General features: G+C 40.3%; 1 protein-coding gene across 1 annotated transcript; it reads right to left on the bottom strand.

The window, feature by feature from the left end:
• Positions 1 to 671: 671 nt before the first annotated feature.
• LOC121962413 (B-cell scaffold protein with ankyrin repeats-like) lies at positions 672 to 22,100 on the bottom strand. The gene is made up of 16 exons (XM_042512669.1): positions 22,043 to 22,100; positions 21,154 to 21,549; positions 18,982 to 19,112; positions 18,752 to 18,890; positions 18,519 to 18,661; positions 17,095 to 17,209; positions 15,005 to 15,201; positions 7,979 to 8,042; positions 7,501 to 7,713; positions 5,645 to 5,716; positions 3,788 to 3,972; positions 2,069 to 2,132; positions 1,836 to 1,865; positions 1,521 to 1,594; positions 1,309 to 1,343; positions 672 to 1,205 (listed from the first exon to the last, which is right to left on the bottom strand). The coding sequence occupies exons 1-15, from the start codon at positions 22,098 to 22,100 to the stop codon at positions 1,311 to 1,313; spliced, it is 1,914 nt and encodes a 637-aa protein (XP_042368603.1). The 3' UTR covers positions 672 to 1,205; positions 1,309 to 1,310.
• Positions 22,101 to 22,783: the final 683 nt, after the last annotated feature.

Genomic DNA, 22,783 nt, shown 5'->3' with positions numbered 1-22,783 from the left:
CCTCTTTAAGCCTTATTTAATAGGTTATTGTAAAGCTGTTTGTCACACACAGATGGCTGAACCGTGGAAGCTGAACAGAACTAGTTTCCCAAGAAAATTAAGCCTTTGACCTTTAATTTTACACTTTTTCACTTGTTGTGACAGCACCCCTCTGTGGACATTTCTATTCATCCCAGTGAGCTGAATTATATTATTTTTACAGTTTTCACTTTATTTCAATAGTTTGTAATTTGTAGATTCATTTTGACACTTCTTGACTAATGCAGTACAAGATTAAACACACGTTCCCTGTTTGCAACACAGACACAGTTGGAAGCACTGCATTCATGTTCTCACCTGCTGTATATGAGTATTTTTGACATTCCATTTAAATTCTCTGACATGTATGGATACTTTCTTTTTTTTTACCATAGCTTCCAGCCATCAGGAGGTCAGCAGGTGCTTCTGGGCTTGCCAGATGTCTTTGGTTGCTTCCAGCGCTGCAGCTTCACACGGTGAGTGTGATGGATATATTTAGAGATACAGCACCCTCTAGAGGCAAAGATATAAAGGGCCAATGCTTGCTGGGATATTGATTTAACTCCCCCCTTTATTAAACATGCAATTTTCACCTTTTTAGATACATTTTCAATCAAAATTTTTATTTTGTGATAGTAGCATGAACACATTTTTTAAATAATAATTTACTAAGGAAACTCTTAGCATGGAAAACTTTAATATGAAAAAAATAAGATAAAATGATACTGAAGATGTACATCCACAAGTAAAATTACGCGTACATTATGATTGCGATATCTCTTTACTTAAACCAGAACTTACTTCATTAAAAAGAGCACTAAAAGCTAAATAAGCAACTGGAAATACATTTTTAAAATCAGTCATTCCACTTCTTATAATTTTGGTTTACAAAATATTGTGAATAACACAATTAAAATCATGGGCATAGGTTTTATTTCAACATTGGGGATAGTTATTGTGCATCAAACACTTAATTTCTTGCATTCTGAAAAATTTTAATGCACCAATTTCTGCATCAATTTGTGCTGTAAATGTCTTTAATTTTGTCACAATAAAAGTCCTCTGCTACTGTGCAGATCCATCCTGCCGAAATCTACACCCATCATTAACATAACAGATTATGTATTAATACAGAATAAACCTCATATAATTGGTGGAAGAATAGAGTTTCCATTGTGAGATGGAGCCTGTAAATATGAAAAATTGATTAAATTAAGTACATCTACAAAAAATAAATACATTTCAGTATAAATTATTTAAAGAAAACTTGTGAATTGTTTTCAATCTTACCTTCATCGTTTGTTACCTTTTGAGAAGAAACTTAACTGCAAAACATTTCAGAGAGATATTGTTACTGGTTTGTTTGGCCTGTTTGATTGTTTGCTGTAACTCTGTCTCTGTATGTCTGTTTCAACTTGATAGTAATATACAGTATCATGTAAACTTCACATTAATACATTCATGTCAACTTCTGCCAAGCTTTACTTTGGCAAGTAACTCACATGCTGTCCTTTGAGTGGCTTGCTGTAAAAATCCACTGCTTGGCTTCCTCTTCGACTTTCACTCACTGTAACACCTGGAGGGAAATCATCCAATATGCACAGCCGAACAGAGAATTGTTCAGTAAAAGAAAATAAAAGACTCCTGTTTAGTGCAAGTGAAACTCACTCGATCAAAACGTAACACAGGGGATTTGATTAAATAACACTTCCCCGAGGATTAATTCCCCACCACTGCAACTGGGACTGAAGAAACTACAAAGGCATGCAAACACAGGTTTTCTCTAAGTGCACAGAGATAAGTTTTTAAAGACTCACTTGGCGTGTGATGAACGATGTTGATTTTATCTGGGGGGCAGAGAAGAGTTTCTAAGCCATTTACAGTATGCAGTTTAATACAGTTGTTAGTAAGGTGGCTACTTGTTCCAACTTTAACTGCACTGCACGTTATTTATTTTCATGTTGGAGTTCCAGGAAAGCTGAGCTCTGTGGAGCGTCGCTGTGATGACAGCAAAGTTTAACCCTCATATCCAGGATGGAGGAATATTTACCATAGACACTGTCATCATCCACTCTGTTGTTGACAATAGTGGCTCTCAGCTGACTCGACTTCGCCTGCACAGACAAAGATCACTTCTTTGATATAAGACCGATGCACACAAAACATTTATCCACAAATAATTAGATTTCTGTAAAGTACCTGTTTTGTGTTTCAAGCAGAGACAGGAAATAGATTGAAGTTTTGATAATATAGTAAAAACCTCCTGAGGGTCTGGATCGTAAGTTATCAGAGAAAACACATGCAGGCGTTAGACTAACGGCCTGTCTCTGACACACCAAACAGCACTGGAAAAACATTGAATTGTAATGTGAAACTGCTTTTTTGGCATTTTTACTGGTTTAAATCACCCAGTCTGTTTGTTTTGGAGAGGAGTAGACATCTATCAATAATCCGGCTCCCAGCATAAACTTAAGTTATCAGACAGAGAAGGTGAGCACTCATTAGCAGGCGATGGGCTCGCAGCCATTCTGCGATGAACCAAACAGCGGCAGAGAAACACTGATCTGTAATATGAAGAGACCTCTTTGGATATTTTGCCTCCTGTTAAAAACCTCCTGAACAATAAACACTGAAGGAATCCTAACCAGAAGTTTATGCTTGGCACATGACAGAAACTTCAGCAGGTTGTAATGCTTGATCCTCAATACTAAATGACACGAAATCAAACGAATTCTACTGCTCCTTTAAGGATTTTAATGTAAGTGTTTTATTTCTAAACATGTCCAACTGGTAGGAGGCCCGAGGGCAGAACCAGAACACACTGGAGGGATTATATATAGCCTGCTGCCCCTTTGACCCTGCCTCGGGTAAGCGGATGAATATGGATGTGTGGATTTTTATTTGTAATGATGAGGGTTAGTATAAACATAAACATAACATAAACAAACATATAAGACTTCTTCTACACAAGGATTCACAACCTCAGTCATGATACGTTTGATAAGCCTTGTGCCGCTGAAAATTTTGACTTGTTATGGGAGAAAAACCCAGGTGGTACTAAAAACGCGTAGAAGTCAGTCATCATTCATTCGCTTTCATTATTTTTTCTGCAATTTGGCATATTTATCAGTTTGAAAAACAACTGTAGTTCCCTCCCCATCCAGCAGATGTCCTCACTTCCTTCCCTCCATCCCTGAACCACCTTATTGTCACATGACTGCACACCTGTCCCTCATTCCCCTAATTAGCTACTTGATACATGCACTGTCCTGCCTTCACTTTGGGCTTGTCTTTAGACCAGTGGCCAAGAAAACCATTAAATCTTATCTCCTCTTTCCCTGTCTCTAATTTCACACCCAGTTTTATCTACAAAGCATGTTCAAAAATACATATGTCAATTTCAGTGTTAATGTATTTTTCTTCCAACACCCTTTTTCAAAATCTTAAAGACATTTCTCCCTGCCTTTTCTCACTTGTCCAATTGCTTTTACTGTAAAACAGAAGTTTGAAACAGTACCACCCACACCTGCAATCACATTTTTCCTTCTTGTATTGTGAAAATAATGTGTGCAAGACAAACAGTGGCCCTTTTAATAATAGCCATTTTCTTTACAAGATGGTTTCTTGTGCAGTCCTGCTCTACTGTAAGTGTATTGTTCTGCAGCTTGGCATAGCCTGAGCAACAGATGGTTCTAGTTTTATTAGGGTTTGCTCCTGCATGCTTGTTGAAGTCCAGTATGAGTACGATCACAGTGTGTGATAGTCCTACCTGCTGGACGGGATCCATGCCCTTCTGATCCCGCTGCAAGTCGCTGAAGCGCTCCAGGGCTCCGTCCACAGTGAGTGAACCGGCCTTCACCCTCTGCTGGAGCTCGATGAGCTGCTGAAGCCCGTTTATCTGGTTTGGCACAAAGGTGTCATAGGTGGAAGAGATGCTGTCTTCTCGCCCGCGTGCTGCAACGAACAACAACTCAATAAAAATATCTGTAAGAAAATATAAGAAAATCTGACCAAATATGTGGAAAAAACAAATGAATCAGCACATGTATGTGGACGTTATTTCAAACGTAACATCATAAATCAGACTGTTCATTTCTGTGACAGGAGTAAGGCAAGACAGGATTTAAAGCCACTCCAGATGGCATTCATAGAGGGGATTGGTTGGTAATTTGATTTTGCTCAGCACATCTGCAATGTCAGTGAGTCATGTGGATGGTAAGTAATTTTCTGGGTGACTGTGATGATCTATGGACCTGTCACTCAGTGTCACCAACAGTACAGCAAAACAGAAAAATGGCTTTGTATCTCTGTGGGTGCTCAATAGCAGCAGCAGCTCTTTCACACTTTGATTTTCTTCTCATCATCTTGGCACCCAAATGTGTTGAAATGTGTTACCTTCTCTTTTTATTGCTTTTTTTTTTTTACCGTTTGTGTGCCCATTACTGCTACAGTGACTTCTTTCCCCATGGTGATCACTACCGTTTCAATTCATTTAACAAAGCACCACAAATTATCTAATGAATATCAACATTAACTGACACCACCCAACAGTTAATCAGTCATAAGAGAAAAGTCAGCAAAAAATTATTGGCACAGTAAAAATCCTGCTGTTGGTAAAAAGATCTCAAAGTCATAATACAAATTCTGTCCAGGAAGAGGAAATAAAGGCACATTTTTGGAGACAGTGCAAGCAGAAATAAATGGCATATACCTACTCTAACTGAAGGGGCCAGACTGTACCTCACATTATGTTATTTTTGTCCAAAATTGATGGCCGCAACAGTCTTTGTGAATGAATAATGAAGCCAGACCCCCCAACTTGAGCAGAGAGTGATGATTAATGCTTTGCTGTAATTTTACACAGATGGAAACACTCAAGTCCAAGAACATAGGGCGATTCTAGTTGTAAAGACAAACACCATATTGTCCAAAACATTCTCACTACCAACTTGTCAAATAATGATTCTTGGTCAGTAGCCCTCAAAATATGATGCACTAGGTGCCTGTCCTGTGTCAGTTTTGGATGTTATAGCCATTGTCTCTTTTCAAGGTAAATGTTTTTGCAGGAAATGTTAAGTTTCTGCTTGTCAAATTCATACAGTTCAGTTTCAGCAGCAAAAGTACATGTTTAAAAAAAAACAATCATCATCATTTGGCTTAAAATAAGTTTGTTACTGACATAATATAACGTCACATGACCATCATGCATGGATGTTTACATAGCAGGGGAGTTTTGACAAAAGAAAAATGTAGGGTCTCTTTATTGCCTTCGTTGCAGAGTAGCTGGAGAGTGACAGGAAAGGGTGAAGAAAGAGAAGAGATTACACACAGCAAAAGGTCACAGGCTGAAATCTAACCCAGGGCGCTGCTGAGGATTCAGCCGACATGGGACTCACGCACTACCAGGTGAGCTAATCTTCCAGATTGCATTTTTTTTAAAGATAATTTTTTGGCTTTTTGCCTTCAATTGACAGGACAGTTACAGCGTGAAAGAGACTAAAAGTCAAGCTGTGTCGGCCTCTGCTGCTTTGACACTGATCATTTATGTAATCTGAATCTTGATTAAACAGATGGAGTGACGTGTTAAGTTTGCAATAAATTGAGTCCCACTGCACGTGACACTGACCTTGTTTATTGGTAGTCGATATGAATGAATACAGATCAGCCTCACTGTGTGTTGTCTTCTTCTTCTGGAACACTGTAAACACAGAACAGCTTATGATAATATATATTTTAACATTTACTTAGTCAGCTTTATCTTAAATTTCTACTTTTTTTCTTTCAAGCTTTTTTAGAGTGACCACGCTCTCAATGAAAACATCAAGCCAGAGTTGATGCTACAGATTTCTACTCAAGGTAAGTGCTCCTGCATTTTCACAATTCTTCCACAAGATGGTGCCATCAACCTAAATTTATAAACATCATATTGACTATAGAAAGCTAAACATGCATAGCCAACAGGAAAAAAAAACCCCATCATATTCATGTTCCAGAAAACTATAATTGAATCTAAATATCTGTGAAATAGAAGGTATCCTGGTTTGTTTCTCTGGAGCTTCAACCCGTGTTTCTCTCAGAGAAAGACATTTACATGCTGAGCTCTGGATTGAATTAAACGGCATGAATGATGCTTTTGGTTTGGTAGTGAGCACTCAGAATGAAAGGCTACACTGTTTAGCTGTCAGAGGCGGTGGAGCTGCGGCTGTGTGACCAACGCTGGATTGAAATTCAGCATCCACACCCTGCAAGATAATCCCACCTCTGACTACTTCCTCCATGACAGCGTCTCTCTTTTCCACTTCATGTTCAAACACAGCGTGCTCATAACACAAGCCCGGCTTTATGACTTAATTCAGAACGAAATTGTCAGTGGAGAGGGGTAGATCCACATGACTGCAGCTTTGCTTTTCGACATTACTCTCTATGTAGTTTACATAGTAATTCTATTCACATTTCAGCATTTCAGTCTCATTGAGCTCGTGATGCCGCCGCTAACAAAAGAAAAACTCCTCATTATTTCCACTTGTGCAGTGGACTCCAATAGCTGGCTCCTCGCCTAATCCTCCACCAAGCCTCATCTCTCCTCTCACATCTCTCACTGCAGCAGTGGGAGTGAGGAGCAAAATGTGATCCTTGTGTGGTTTTGAAGCTCCACTGTCTCAATAGATGGAAACCTCAAAATCCCTCTCCTTTCTCTCGTGCGCTCTGGGGACAAGGACGATGGAAAACATGTGTAATGACTTATTCTGGCTGACTTGGCCTTGGTCTGGCCAAGATTGGTTGCAGATGGCAGCCCGGTAGTTCCCTCTCTGTAACTGAGGGGATGGTTGGGATGCAGAGAGTTCAGTGGTGCACTCAATTTTTTCTTTGCTTTGTGGGTCCCATCGGGCGGAGAGTTAGCTTACTGGATACGAGGAAGCTCAATAAAAAGCTGCATAATGGAGATAGAGCGCCTGTTGCACACTCAAAATCATTTCTGTGTATTTTGAAGTGTTGGTTAGAGGGTTTAATATTATCTGTGGGAATAACAATTAATAGCGGGTGCATTTGTGCATGTTTGCATTTGCAAGTTGAAAAAGAAAGCTGTTTTTAATGATTTATAAGCCTTAATAATACCAGTCACTTTTAGATGTTTCATCTTCATGAAATATTCATGCTGCTGAAAATGAACAGTTAGGGACTGTGGGCTCTGGATGCAGGCAAATGGGGCTTTCTCCTTCCTCGCTTTTGTTTGTTTTCGCAGCGGAGGGAGCGACCCTGTTCTTGTGGTTTGTGGGATCAAAACAAACTGCATCGCACTCTATTCAGTTGTACTCCTCCGACAATGCCGAGGCACATTCCAGGCACTTCCTCCCTCCCACATGATCTCTCAAACTCCCCTTTGCATACTGTGCATAACTCTGTTGTTTTTGCTCCAAATCAGCTCAATCATGTCTGTGATTTGGAAAAAAAGGATGCAACAAATGAGACATTTTAAGTTACCTTGCGTAATGTAGGGGGTTCTGGACTCCTTCACATGGGTACTCTCAGGCCGGGGTGTGGGTGCTGGTGGGCGATTGGCAATAACTGCGTTTGTTGACTTCAGGATGGTGTCATATTCGTCACTCACCCCCAGTGGTGCGTAGATGTCCTCATCCTCCCTCTTTTCATCCTCTCCTCGTTGCTCTTTCAGCACATTTTTGGCGGAAGCAGTCCCTAATGCACAAAGTGTTTACTGCACTATTGCTTGCACTTGAGTGTCATCATGAGGTTACTGCGATCTAACAGCAATCGGAAGCAACGCTACACACGCTGTGCTCATCAGCTAGGGGAAAATATTCAGTGGTCGGAAATGAACAGCAACTCAGCATAATGATGTGCTGGGGTGGGGGATAGAAAAAAAAACTCTAAACAAAACAAAACAATTCCATTACAGGCGTCCTTTTGTCCTCCTTCCACCTCCCATCGGTCGTTCACTCACCTGCAGTGCACATCATTTCGTACACACTGGCATCACCATTGTCTTCGTCTGAGTTGAACATATTCTGCAACAAGAGAGCATGAAGAGAAGGTGTTTTATGCCTCATGCAAATCAGAAAGAAGCGGCTCAATAAGGGTAATTTAGAATTCAAGGAAAGAAATGTCTAATCTGTTATGTTTAAACCTTTGCTATGAAAAAGTGGATTTTTTTTCTCAAAGTTTGATGCAATGAAGGCTAATTTTTGTAAGAATCTATCCTTGGCCGGCTAACTGCATCCTTCCTGTCAGCTCATTTTCTCACCTGTTTCCTCCATCCAAGGCACAAAAATGAAACCTAAAAAGGGAAGATGAAGCTCTGTCACACTATAGGCTCCAATCTGCCTCCATTCTGTGCTTTAATATTCAGTGTTTTTCATGTCTAATGTGACAAATGTCCACATTATTGATTGCGCTTTCTCGCCGCATGTTTTAGGACTTCACTTGTGAAAAAGCAATTTCAGGGCTGTAGCGGGAGGTGTGCTGCTGTAACCGTGCCTGCTGCTGGCTAACAGAAAGCAGTTTTCCCTCCTGACGGCAACGCTGCTGCAGAGTCGGCCTATTTGCTAATAGCACGTTGAGGGACAGACAGGGGTATGATCAGGGTAATTATGAAATCAGACAATCTTCCCCTTTCAGTCTAAACATATCATTTAGTGAGCAATTCAAGACCCTTGGCTTGATGTTTAGACTGCATCCGCAATTAGATGGAGATACGGATATTAATTTACCGCCATATTTCAACTTCTGATAGAGATGGGAAGAACTGAGGAGTCACATCATTAATTCTGAGATAACTTGCAGTGAAAAGCTGCTTTCTTAGAGTGTTTATTTTGACATAAAAACACAAAAGGAAGAAGCAAATTAAGCTGTTTGTTGACAAGATTTTTCTTTTCAGATTTGACCTAACCACTATACATTTTAAATCAAAGAAATTGTATTCACCATGCACTAAAAGAGCTGCTGAGCTGCATTGTACATTGTTCTTCTTATGGCAACAGAAGACTCTTTCATAATACATATTATCATGCATGTCTGACATATTTTGAAATAAATAACAAATACTCCCAGTCAGTTATATAAATCTTTGCAGAACATATGAGCCACAGCTCACTTTGATCAAGATATCCTCAGTGTAACCCGCCATGCTCTGTGTGCAGTTTCCAAGCAACACAGCCACTCATGACTCAATTACAATATTACACTGTTCCTAGTACTGCAAATTACTTATTGGTTGCCATGAATGCATTACTCAACAGTGGTGGTTCATAACAGGCCCAACAGGTAGAAAGGACGGGTTAATTACCACCGCAGCGTGAACATTGAATTATAATAGTTGGATGCTGTGCTTAAGCACAGTGTGGTATTTTCAGAGGTAATTTCTGGACATGGGAGGGGGAATTTATTTACTAACCGCCAATGCTAAATCATTTTTACAGATGTCTGAAACTGCAGGAGCCCCGGGCATTCCAGACACATTCAGTTTCACGGCTGCAAGCCAAGCAGCAGCGCTTCAGACAAAAAACAGCAGGCATGATTTTGTTAGAGGGAGAGCAAATCTCAAGTGAATCTGGGAGAAGATAAGGAGTGTAAATCTGTTTGCAGCGGCTGAAATGGTCAATTCATGGGCAGGGCTGTTCCTACGCTCTCATCACCAGCACGCTGGCTGTCTTTTGACATAGTGCTTTCAGGATAAGAGTGTTCAATGCATGGCAGATTGCAGAGTGTAAACACTGAACCTATCACTTAAGTGCTGTGCAGACGAAATTTGTCCATCCAATTTCTGTGCCATAGAAGTGGTCAGCTCAGGGGGCAAAGAAACACTTCTGTAAAACTAGAATTACTCTGTAAAGTCTCATCTTTATAGTTTTCTTTTAAACCAAATATGAAGGCTATCACAGTAATAAAATTACATTGATTTGCACTGGAATTTTTTCTACTTTGAATATAAATTAGATGCCAGAGTGCATAGAAAAAGCATGTGATTAGCTTGCTTATTTAAAGAAAACAAAGGAGCCAGTAGTGGATTTCCAGTGCCAGTATGCTGACAATTGTAATGCTAACATGCTGATGTTTAGCAGATATAATGGCACCAATGCAGACTAAACATTTTGCATGTTAGCATGCTCACATCTGCTAATTTATGTATTTATTTTTTTAAATGACAAAGGCACAGACGCTTCCCGTCACCTCAGTGATGACATATTTTACTGTATAAGCAAAAATGTTGCTCAGCTGGCATCATGGGTGGATCATGAGATAATGGGCCCCTGGGCACAGACATGCAGAAGGCCCCACCACCTCTCCTATATAAGAGAGGTGGTGTTATGCATCTCCTTGTGCTTTTGTGTCTGCTTTTATGTCTCTTTGAGGTCAGTTTGTATCATTTTTGATCAGTTTGTGTCTCTTTGTGGTTGTTATGCATGTTTCTTTTTATTTTCTTTTATTTTGTGGATCTTTGCAGTCCTTTTGCATCTCTTTGTTATAATTTTGAGTCTACTTGGTGGTTACATGTTAATTTGAGTGACATTTTGCCGGTAACAGCCAGGGGGGACTTATAGTAATAATGATAATAATAAGACTTGAAACTTTAGTAATCTCCATGGATGGTACTAGATGAGAAATGTTGGGATCACTGAAGTCAGTCATTTTTTAGTGAACATGAATACAACATTTTAATTGCAATCCATCCAATAGTTGCTGAGATATTTCAGTCTGAAACTGAAACGTGTTTGGATAAATGTAGCACTTTTCATCACTCTTTGCAAAACAAACGCATATGTGTCCTTTTCAGCATGAGGATGACCGTATCATTCAAATGATAAACAAATCACCGGACTTCGCCGGTAATGATTTGTACAGTTGTACTGAGCAAACATAACATGCAAAATACGGTCACTGGAATCAACAAATCCCTGATTAGAGTGTCACCTAATTTGTCTCTCCTGCATTTGGATAGCACTGCACTGTACACAAACACAGCATGCAGCTTATAAATAGCTCTTTGTAGTCATTGGAGGACCATACAGTTGCGAGCTAATTTGTATTTATTGAGCCCGGCTCTACATCTGAGAGCACACAGTGGAATCTTGGTTTGGGAGAGCAGAGTCCATCTTAATGCCAAGTGACACTCGGCCAAATTTGTGACCCGGCATTAAAATATTAAACAAAGACAATGTGTGTTTGTGTTAGTAATTACTATGAGCAGGCACAATATTGCCATCTGAGGACATAAACATCTTAGCGGAGCATTTTCTATATTTGTATTCTCGTTATACTCTCCCTGAATAATTCAGCTTTCCCCTCTGGAGCAGTTCACAGCTAATTAACAAAGAAGTGTGGTGCCAGGGCAGACTAGTGGATCTGACGCAGGCCCTGTGAGTGATTCAGCCTGTGTATGAAGCAGGGGACTGATCCATCTAGGATTTATTGACAGAGCGCTGCTACACTGACGCCCAAATCACTGATGCATCATAGGTTGATTAATTGGAGGTAGGGGAAACACTGCAGATGAGTTAATGAAACTGCTGTGCAAAAAAAATAAATAAATAAAGAGCAAGCACAAAACCCCACCCCACACTTCCTCTCTTATACTTCCTCTAGTGCACCACACGAGCATAGTACACATTTCAGCTGTTAAGATGAATTTTAATTACCCTCCAAGAAAACTACAAATGTCAGTTGCTTGAATCTGCCTGTTATGTTACATCTACAGGCCTGTCCCTGTGGGGGGACCTCTGTTTGACTCTACCGCTCCCCTGTCAGCTCAGCCGACTCGCTGCAGACTCACAGCAAGCACTTCGACTCACTAGAGCAATCTGATCAAACCTTGCTCCATCTGCAGTCACTCTCAATTAGCAGTGTTGCTAGGGGGATAAATACATTTGCAACAGCTGTTGGAGTGTCTAAATTTCCCTCGAGGGGGAATTCTCCATAGGTCGATCTGAGCCATCAGAGAAAGTTAAAAGTTGTCAGTATTATAAGGGGAAAGTGGGGAGATAAGAGCAGAGATTTTCATATGAATGAATGAGCATTGTGCTGCTGTCTATTGCAAATTGGCACATTGGGGATTCGACTGCCGATACAAGCTTTAAAAGATTACCCCAATACAATGGAGGTGACTGGAATTTTGTTTGTGCTCAGAGCTTTGAAAGATTACATTACAAAAATCTGACAGCAATTTTTTTTCTTAGAATCATTATCCAGTGTAAAGTAAGTAATACTTGAGTGCAATTTCTAGGTACTTGTACCTGAATATTTGAAGTGAATTACAGTTCAGAGGTACTTTTAAGCCCACAATCTTTTCATGATATATATAATTACCAGTTACATTGCAGAATCAAATTTTACGTACAAAACATATGATTAACTTTTAAATATGACTCAGTTCTATCAATGAAGAGATTAACTCCACATTTCAAGAGTGGAAACAGGGAGTCAGCTAGCCTTGCTTTGTCCAAAGATGATAAAATCTACCAGCAGCACTTTTAAAGCTTACTAAATAACATGTTATATTTTGTTTGTTTTATATGTACAGAAACCAGCGTTTAAAAACAAAAATTCGACGTGTTAAGTGCCGAATCAGTAATTTCATGGAGTTTCTCCTGATTGAATGACAACCTCACAGTGATGACGAAATGCTATGAAGTGAAGAAATAGTCTGGCACGTAACCTCCCGTAAGATGTTATTTTTATCATCTCCGACAACGTGTTGACAGCTGGTATTGTTTTCAATCTGTGAATCACTGCGTATATGTCATCATAGCAAGATGTGGCCCTGGAGACACCTACTGTAGCAGCAACTACCATAGAAGCCATTTTGACTATTTTGGCAGGTGTTTTTATGTATGTCTGTGGACAGTCTTTTTTTTAACTGTGCAAGATGCAGTCATGAAACTTTACTTGTGTGTAGTTGAGATCAAAATGAAGGCAGAACTTGAAGATGGGTGTGGGCCAGAAAACTGGGGGTAGAAAGTAGTGCCACTCTACACCCCTGGCCCACAGATGTTGTATGTGGCAGATCACTGAATAGCAGCTAGTGTAATCCTTTCTCAAGATGGTCTCTGTTTACACTCTGTTTTCATACAAATTAAACAAGACATAAGACAAGCTGCAGTCACGAAACTTTACAGATGTGTAGACAAGACAAAAGAAAGGGCAAATGTGAAGATGGGTTTAGTCTGAGCAAGGGGGCCTGAAGTAAAGGGGCATGTAGGGAAGGGGCCATTGCCCCCCATTTTTTTTTAAGTCATGGATTGCTGTATTGCAGCTGGAGGGATCCCGTTAGAAAATGATCTTGAGTAACACTTTGTTTAAACGAGATGTACTTTTTATTTTAAGAGTGAGCTTTAGAGGCTTGTTAGTAGGTGAATTTTTATTATGAGCTGCAACAAAGTTGCCACAGCTGGTATTGTTTTTACCTCATCAGTCTGTATTTGTATGTCATAATGTTCGGCACTTATTGTAACGGCAACTACCACAGAAGCCATTGTGAATATTTTAGGTGTTTGTACATCTGCCTGCTTGCCTTTTTATCCATGGACAGATTTCGTAAAAACAATGGCGTCGCAACCATGCAAGATACAAATGAGATACATGACGAAACTCCACAGGTGTGTAGTTGAGATTACAGTGTGAGTGTGGTTTGCACAAGGGCACTTGAAGCAGGGCTGCAGGAAAGGGAACGGTCCTTTGCTCCTCTGACTTATACCCCTGTCCCACATTTCATTTTAAGTTGCAGATCGCTGTATCGCTGCTAGAGTGATCCCATGGCAAGGTGGTCTCTAGTATTTCTCTATATATCTTTAGAATTTTTTTCACTTTAGACTAAGCCAGATTAGCTGCATTAGCTCCCAGAATATTCAAATACATACAGGCAGGATCTGAGGGACTGTAACCAATGTTTTTTTTCCATAAAAAAGGATCCTGCTTGAGGGGAAATGTTCATTTGCTTCTCTTGCACTGTGTGCATCTGTAATATTCAGTTAAGTATTTGCAGGACACATCAGAAATGGTGTGGTGTTTTCAGCCTGCCTTCTTGGCTTCACCACTGGGTGCATCATGTGTTTCTTTTAATGATAATGTCCTCACTGCCTAATGAAATTTGCATTGGAAAAAACATCATGTTCCCAGTGTCCTCCAGATTTATCAAATAAAGAGATGTGCATGCATGCAAGGGATCTATTAAATTTGGATTGCAGGAAAATGTGCTGCTCTTGTGTTTCTGTGTACGCAGTAAAATGAGAGGTTGAGTAATAAGAGGCTCTTTATATTAAGATGGGCAAAATGGCAGCCATTATGCAAGAAAATCTCGACATTAGTGGCTGCATTAATTGTCTGAATGTATGCAGACGACCTATGTTCTGAGCCACTGTGCATGCATGAACAAACACAGCCTCTCTAGTCTTTGTGGGGGTGTACATATTCAGGATGAGAGGAGAGGGGGTTCACCATTAATCCGCTAACTGTGCCGTGAGCTGGATGCAAAGACACTAGTTAGGAGGGAGTGAGGTTGGCCCTGACATACAGGTCACTCTTCCCGCTCTCCACCTTTCCATCCTCTCCATTCTGTTCATTATTGATAAAGCATCACTCTCTCATTCTCCTAACGCTTTATTGGTGTTAGTAAGAGCGTTCCTGAGTGTTGCACTGCATCCGCTGGCTGTCAGAAGGTGCATAGCGTTATTTTCCTCGGCTGTCAGCAGGTAACTGAAAACTATGGAATTCCGTTGAGTAGAAATCGCATCCAGCCAGCTCTGGATAGACAAATAATGTCATCGGGAGGCTTTAATGAGCTCACAAATCAGTGGACATGAGACGCTGTCATCAGATATCGGTATTTTGAGAAATGTCTTCATTGTATGGAGGGTCAATAAAGCTAATATGATATTTTATAGCATGTTGCAAGGACGAATAACGACTGGAGCAAAATGAACATTACCAACAGATGAAAAAAACACTCTTTGAGAACTGCAAATATGGAAGTAGTTACCAGTGCTTCCTTCAATAAGACATGAAGCTCAGTATGGCTGTGACTCTTGGCAATCTCAGCAGGAGTCTGTCCGTGGCGATTGGCCGTGCGCAGTGCTCGTTCAGTACCTGGACATTGCAAGAGCAGGCTGGAGAGGTTCTTGAGTCCATACTGGGCAGCAAAGTGGAGGAGTGATGGGGCATCTGCATGGTGGAGCTCTGATGTGGATTTTTGATTAGGCAGAGGGAAATAATTTTTTAAAATCGACAGCAGTAACAACTCCAGATAGGCCTAAATATGAGCAGTTGCACACACACTATCCCCCCAGCAAAGATTTCCTCACTTATATTACTTCCTTTACAGGTGATGAATTGAAGTTGGCCTGATGTGAGCAATCAAACACAATAAGGAGTTGAAGAAAGACAGCTCGGAGGCACTTATTGACCTGTTTGTCATGGAAACATTTCCCTGTGCCCTTTATAGCAGAGTTAAGGATCAATCTCAGGAGCTGATGAAGCCATCAATCTGCCACATAATGAGCCAAGAAATAATGGAGGGCTTTCTTTTCATAGTGGATACTGTGCATCATGCAACAGGAATGCATTCCACCTGTGAGACTTATGTTGAGTCCACATTGTTGCATAAACATGTGCTCAGGGGCATGGGCGGATTGCAAGACAAATGGGCCCCAGGGCACAAGATGTACAAAAGTCCCCCACAAACTCTGGTACATGGGAGCAAAACACAGACTTTAGGGTGGTTTTGCCTCTTTTTTGTTCGTTTTGCATCTCTTTGTAGTTGTTATGCATCTTTTTTGTGGTTTTGTGTCTCTTGGTGTACATTTGGTATCACTTTGAGGTCATAGTTATTTTAAGACTGCAGTTCCTCTGCATCTCTTTGTGTGCCTTCTGAGTCTTTTGTGGTATTTTGAATCTCCTCCTGGTCAATACATGCTAATTTTGAGTGATATTTTGCTGATGAAGGCCAAGGGGGGCTTTTGGGCCCCTAGGCCTGTGCCTGTTTGGCTTGTTCAGTAGTCCATCCATGCTCAGAGGGAAAGGAGTGAATCATGGATATTCTGCTGCACTTACATAAATGCTGCTGATGTCTTGTATGGCATAATTTCAATTAATTATCACTTTTTACAACATGGGTCACAGCGCGCTTTCCTAGCAGCAGTAGAATCTGTGTATTTTTTAAGGGGAAGCAGACAAAGAAGGGTTGGACCACAGAGTGCAAGCTGACCGAGCGACAGCTGTGGGATCAGTGCCAGTGTTGTGCCAAAGACAGTTTCTCCCCACCTGAACCTGAACGAAACCCTTAGCCCTAACCCTAACCACCAAGGGGGATACTACGCATTAACAGGAGGAAAAACACTATTTAACAGGAAACACATTTAAATACAACACGGAACAGCAAGGCCACAGGTTGGCCCACATTCCTTACCTTTAGCGTAGCAGCTGAATGCTCACTCAGTAATATATGTACGGGCAGCTAAGAACTGGAAGCCCAAGATGAGTGTTTGCCCTAAGTAACAGTATCAAGTGCCCAGGGTTGTGTTTGCTGTCACACATATAACATTGGTATATTATGTGTAGATCTGCAGTAACTGTGTGGAAAAGTGTTTTCCACACAATATGAAAGTATGTAACCACTGTGTTTGGGGATATCCAGTCATACTGAAATAAAAAATTTACCAGAACTCCTGTCAAAAACATATAATTTGTGATGAAATATACTGGTGGCAAATCATTTGAGATCTTTTCATATGTATCCCTTAAATTTTAATTTAAATTTAGAGACTGTTGGACCACATTGTTTTTTTTTTTTCATTTTGATTACTCAGCAGATTAAAATTTTAAAATTTTTAAGGTTATTTTTTTGGCATTTTAGCCTTCATCAGACAGGACAGATCAGTAGCGTGAAAGGGGGAGAGAGAGTGGGGAGGACATGCAGCAAAGGGCCCCGAGCGGGAGCTGAAGCCGAGGCTGCCGCGGCAAGGACACCGCCCCTATCCATGTGGCGCCTGCTTCATCCACTCAGCCACCGACACCCCACTCAGCAGATTTTTAATGAAAAGTTGTGAGTAAGCTATCCCAAAAATACTGTACCTCTTTCAGGTGTGTTTTCACACTGCAGTCCCCAAAATCCTCCGGTGGGCATACGCTCCAACAACATGGAGGACAACTTCTGATCTAGCTTCTCCACAGAAGGCTCCTGTAGAGCCTGAAATTCAAAGAGAACACAGTTCACAAGCACGTTTTGAAAAAAATGTGAAGGCAAGGCAGGTCAGCACAAGCTAAATTAAAGTTGAATTTGATGTGGAATCAAAGACATATAAGAACAGTGGATTTTACAGTGAATACAGTCTGCAGAGGAATAATAAAGAAACAATTTTACTATAACCACAGGCATCAGAGTCTCCGTCGTGCCAGTCCAGACTTTTACTTTGAAATTCTCTTGGCAAATTCCTCTTTTGGCATTGCTTAAGTTTGCCTCTTCAGCAAAAGAGACCTAATCAAATTAAGTGTTCATGGCAGAAAGAAGGCTGAAACCTGCCGTGTCTTCATTTCCAGAGAGGAGACGGTAAACAGTGGCGCACATAAACATCACAAGAAATATGCTGATTCTAATGGCTTCAAGTGGATCGATTATAAGCAGGATTTTGGAGTGGCGATTGACTAATTTCTAGTTACATAAAGATGAGTCACTAAGAAACATAACACATTCAAGTGCCTCCGACGAATTGCCTTTATTGAGGAGGAATGAAAACGGCTTTCAAATGTGTTTCCTACATTACTAAATCAATGATTGATGGAGTTATTTGAATATATTTGCAAGTGTTAGACGTTTAAAGTTTGATGTGTGCTCACTGCTTGCTCTACAGATTAATACTATGATGTTACATTTACATTATTTTTACCAAAAGTAACATTAGATAAGGAAGTTTAGAGACTTTATTACAGTGTTGCTTCTCCATATAGACTACATGTTCATACACAAAATAAAATAAAATCCCTACTACGATCTACCTAATAGAGTGGCCTTTAGTTTAGTATTGTAGTAGTAGTATAGTCTAGCATTTCCATAAAGTTGTGGGGCTGACAACAAATAGTTTAAAAGAAGAATGATGGAAACCAAAGGAGCAAAGACCCAAAACAAAAGGAAAGGAGCAAAATATCCTAACTTTTTGACCATTGTATGGCTAAAGCTCAAAAACCACTAATCCTGCATTTCCATGAATTTAAAGTATTCAATTGTTTGAACCTTGCTTCTTGGTACAAACCCCTCTTGTAGCTTGCTGCTGTTAGTGTGTTAGTTTTAGTTTGTTTGTGTGGATAGGACATCTAGATAAATGCCACCATTTAAAAATATCCAAGCCAAAATAACCCTGATGACATAATCAAGGGTAGTTTTTCAGACAGCTCCTTTAGAACCACAGTAGATATTTTACAAACTGTGAAATTTCCCAGTTGATTATAAAACTCAGACAAGGTACAACAATTTAAGTAAAAAAGGCCATTAATGTCTTTACCTCACACATGAAATCCACAGGGTCCGCTGCCTTCGCTAAAAGGCCGGTTATTTCCTCCATGTTGCTGTAATACTGCATCTGTGCCTTGCTCAGTGGCACTCCATTGTGATATATGGTCACTCTTACGTTCCCTGCTGGAAAATCTGCAATATAAAACATACAAAAACTGAACACAGGCAGGGTTAAAGAAAACTTTTTAGATCATACATTCAGTATTTTATTATTTCATTCACCTGGAGCATTGACACATAGAATGCGCTCATTCCAGCAGACAGGCTTCACTCTCAGCGTCTGAGTCTCACCAGTGAACTCAACCTCGGAGTCGCTGCCGACCGACTCATTTTTTAAAAGAATGAACAATTCCATAGACGTCTGCCAAAGAGACAGTGCAGTTAACTGTAGTGCAGTCAATTTTAGGGATGCTTTATGAAAAAAAAAAAAAAATACTGACTGAGTTTCTCACCCTGCATGGAACTCTGGAAGGAACAACCACAATCGATCTGACGCTTTGGGCTCCGGTTGACTGCGTTTGTTCCACCTTTTGCTCTGATGCTGATACTTTTTGTGTCAAGGTGTTGACATTTGCTGCTGAGGCTAAGGCACCTACAAAAGATGGGACATTGAATCTCTTACTGAGTTATGCAGCAGTTATGTCTTGCAAAATGGGTTTCAGTTACCGTAAGCTTTCCAGGTGCATTTTTAGCTATACTGCTGCGTTAACTTTGCTAGCATGGCTTTAATGCCGAAAATGGCAATGGAAAACTGCAGTGTCCGCCATGAGCTGTGGCCATTTATTTTCGGGCGAAGTGCACCCAAAATAAAAGTTGGGGATGGTTTGACTTTGAAAGCAACAAATTGTGGCCAGAGCATACCCGCAGCCAATCAGTAGTAGTGTCCTGTGATTCCTGTGACATATTGACCTATATTGCAAAGAATTTCGTCCTGTCTGAAGCACATGAACATGCCTCCAAGTTGTGGAAAAATGGAATTTGTTGTGAGCCGTGCTTTCCCACTGCTTGGTGTATTTTTGGCATAAGGATGAAAATGTTGGTCAGTTGGTCCCCCACTAAAATGGCTCTTATTCTCTTCTTCTCTGAAAAAAGTTCTCATTTATTGTTTTGACTAAAATGTCTCAACAGCGGCTATAAAATTGCTATAAAATGTGGTGCACACATTCAGATTCCTCTCATCACTTGGCAATTCCTTAACTATTCATCTAGCATCATTGTTAGGTTAAAATTTCAATGGTTTCTGATTAAATAGCTGCAAAACTAATGCTATTCCCAACAGCCTCTACTTTACTTACTGTGATTAGGGACAATTAGCAAATGTTAGCATGCTAACAAAATAAAGTAGGTGTTGATTTAGCTTTTCTCGCAGTTATGAGAGAAACCAGTCTTGCAGTGCGCTTTCCTCACCTGTTTACACTGAACCTCATCAGACGCCCACATGTCTGTTGCATGTGGTAACAAACAAACAGCCGCATCCTGTATGAATAGCGGAGGTACTTCAGGGTTAAAATATAACTGTCCGTGGGATCCGAGCCTGAAGCACTTCACTGTATCAGTGCAATGAAGTGATACAAAGTGCACTTGAATTTGCATGGCTCACGGAGAGCAGTCAGTGGTGGCCAAAGAGGAAAGACTGGACTATTTGCATGAGATGTACCTCCTGCACGCACACACACCTGTTTAAATAAGAGCCCCCCTCCTCCGCTTTATGATCTTATACAAATAGCGCAATTAGGAAAAACAGGGAAGGGAGGCAGGGGGCAAATTGGCAGGACAGACAAGGATATGCTGGAGATATACACAGTTTTTTCGCCAAAGAAGTCTCTGCAGCTGGTGCTCAAAAAATATTGGATGTCAATCTTCGGCAAACACAATTCGCTGGAAAAAAAGTCAGTAAACAGGTTTCCAAGCTGCTGCTCAGGCACTCTCACAAATAATGAGCATTCTTTTCCCCTCGCATTCATGGCAGGGAAACGGCAAAGCCATGTGAAATGTTTCCTCAAGGAAGGGCTACAGAAGAGGGTGATTGTGCTCTGGGTTTGCAAGACTGGGATGCACACTGACTAAACTGCAGTCTGTTGTGCTGTCATGCATTAGAGTATATCAGAATTCATGAATAAACGTCATTATAATGAAATTTATTAGAGTTTCAGTGGATATTTAACATATAGGATTAAAATCAGGTTTGAAACTGAGTGTTTTCCGATTGGAATAACACCTCACAGATTTAAATATATTAATTATAAGCAAAAAATATCAGATATTAGAGTTGTGGGGAAACTGGGATTTCATATCTCACTGGTTTCATTAATAAGGTCAGGGACCTTCAGGGGTCTGTAAGGGCATCCTTGGAGGTCCCGGGCAAATTATACAAATAATTGAATTTCACAATTAATTATTTCTGCAGAAGCTGGTAGAAGTGGAATAATGTGAAAGAGCATTTATCAGTTTTACCCACTTTTCTGTAGGATTAGGGTTAGGCAGCCAATACCAAATCCTATCGAAGGCCGAAATCGTCTCACATGGGATTCGAGACAAAATGTTGTTAACAGGTGGCTTGTCATATTTGGTGATCCACAAAAAAAAAGAAAAAAAGAAGAACTTTTACGGAGCCAAAGCCCTACCTTTTTTCACAATATCCATCACCGTGGACAGATACTCCTGAGCATCTTGTTCACTGGAGACCTGCAGGCATTCATCACCGTTCAGGGGCACCAGCTTCAGCAGAGGGCTCAGACTCTCCACCCCACACAGCAGCACCACCACTTGAGCCGCAGGACGCAACATACGGGCCAGGAAGAAGCGCCGCTTCTGGCACAGACCCTCCAGCATGCCCTTAGAAAGAATCAGAAACTTGCAGGTATACCGGGCCAGCCTGAGGAGGTCGTCCTGCGGGCTGGACACCGCAGCGATGTCATAGCAGCAGATTCCAGCCTCTGAGATTGGACCAGTGAAGACTGAATGCAGATAGGTGGCCCATTGCTCTGCCTCTGTCTCATAGATGATCAACAGCACCTCAGCTACAAGAAAAGGACAAAATGTGGAAAAAAGTCACCATAAATTTAGTTTTTTTTCAGTATCCAACATCTGTAAATCATCATATTCCCTTACCTTAACTATGCATTTAGGCTGATTAACATATATATTCATGCAAAAGACTCAGACTTTTCTGCAACTAACTCATATAGTGGAAAATAATCTGTGTTGTCACTCCCAGTGCAACATAAAAATCCACTGCAATGAAATGGCTTAACTATCACCACAAATCTTGCTGCTAATGTTGCTTTTACATTGACATTGACATATACAAAAACAACCAAAACTTAGACATTTTACTTTTATATCAATATTGTTCCAAGATGTATTGTGCCAATATTAATCAAGATGTTGCTCTGAGCATTGCAAACAATCATAAATAAGCAAGACTCGTATATTAGAGCAATTAATCATTTTCATAACACCAGTAAAAATGTTATGAATGAATGAATAAATAATGCAAAAGGCACAGCTTACCTGTCTGGCTCATGGCGACAGTGCTGTCTGTCTGCAGGTCTTTACTTCTCAGTGACATGGAAAACAGCACGGCTATTGTCAGGAGGAGCTCAGATAAGAGGGAGTTTCCTGCTACGCCAAAATGGACAAAAAAATAGGACCAGTTTTTAAAGTGAATATAAAGTCTGGTCTCAATTTTATTGCGGTGGAAAATTCCCAAAATTGATACTGTTGTTTGGACCACACAAGCTTGTTATCTGAATTTAGTTTTGCTGTCGACATTTAACAGTTACACAAAATGGGTAGTTATAAATGTGTAATCATAAAAAATTATGTTTATTAACTGAAGAGGATGGCACAGTAAGATGAGACAGGTTGCTTTGTATGATCATTTTCAGTGTGAAAAAAAAAAACAGTTTGATGTAGAGTTTCTGATTAATTACAGTTTTTCTTTCTAACTTTATTTATTTTTATGAAATAAAAACGACTAAAGCCACAGTGGGAGTGGGCTAAATTGAAACTGTAATAGAAACAAAAAAAAAAACCCCACACATAAAATTAGAGCTTTCTATTGTATGGCAGGCCATTAAAAAGACAGAGGAGGAAGTCTGTATGTGAGCAGAACAGCAAATAATAAACACAAAGGTCGCTGTCAGGCAGACAACAGGTGATCACAGAGAGAAAAAAACTTGAGTCGCAGACTTGACCAGAGTTTAATTAAGTCTGCAGATCCATGGGTGCAGAACAGAGCAGTAGAACCTG

The sequence above is a fragment of the Plectropomus leopardus genome, chromosome 23 (assembly GCF_008729295.1).
Source record: "Plectropomus leopardus isolate mb chromosome 23, YSFRI_Pleo_2.0, whole genome shotgun sequence".
NCBI lineage: Eukaryota > Metazoa > Chordata > Actinopteri > Perciformes > Serranidae > Plectropomus > Plectropomus leopardus.
Note: the sequence above shows the minus strand (reverse complement) of the source record. Positions and strands in the feature narration are given on the sequence as shown.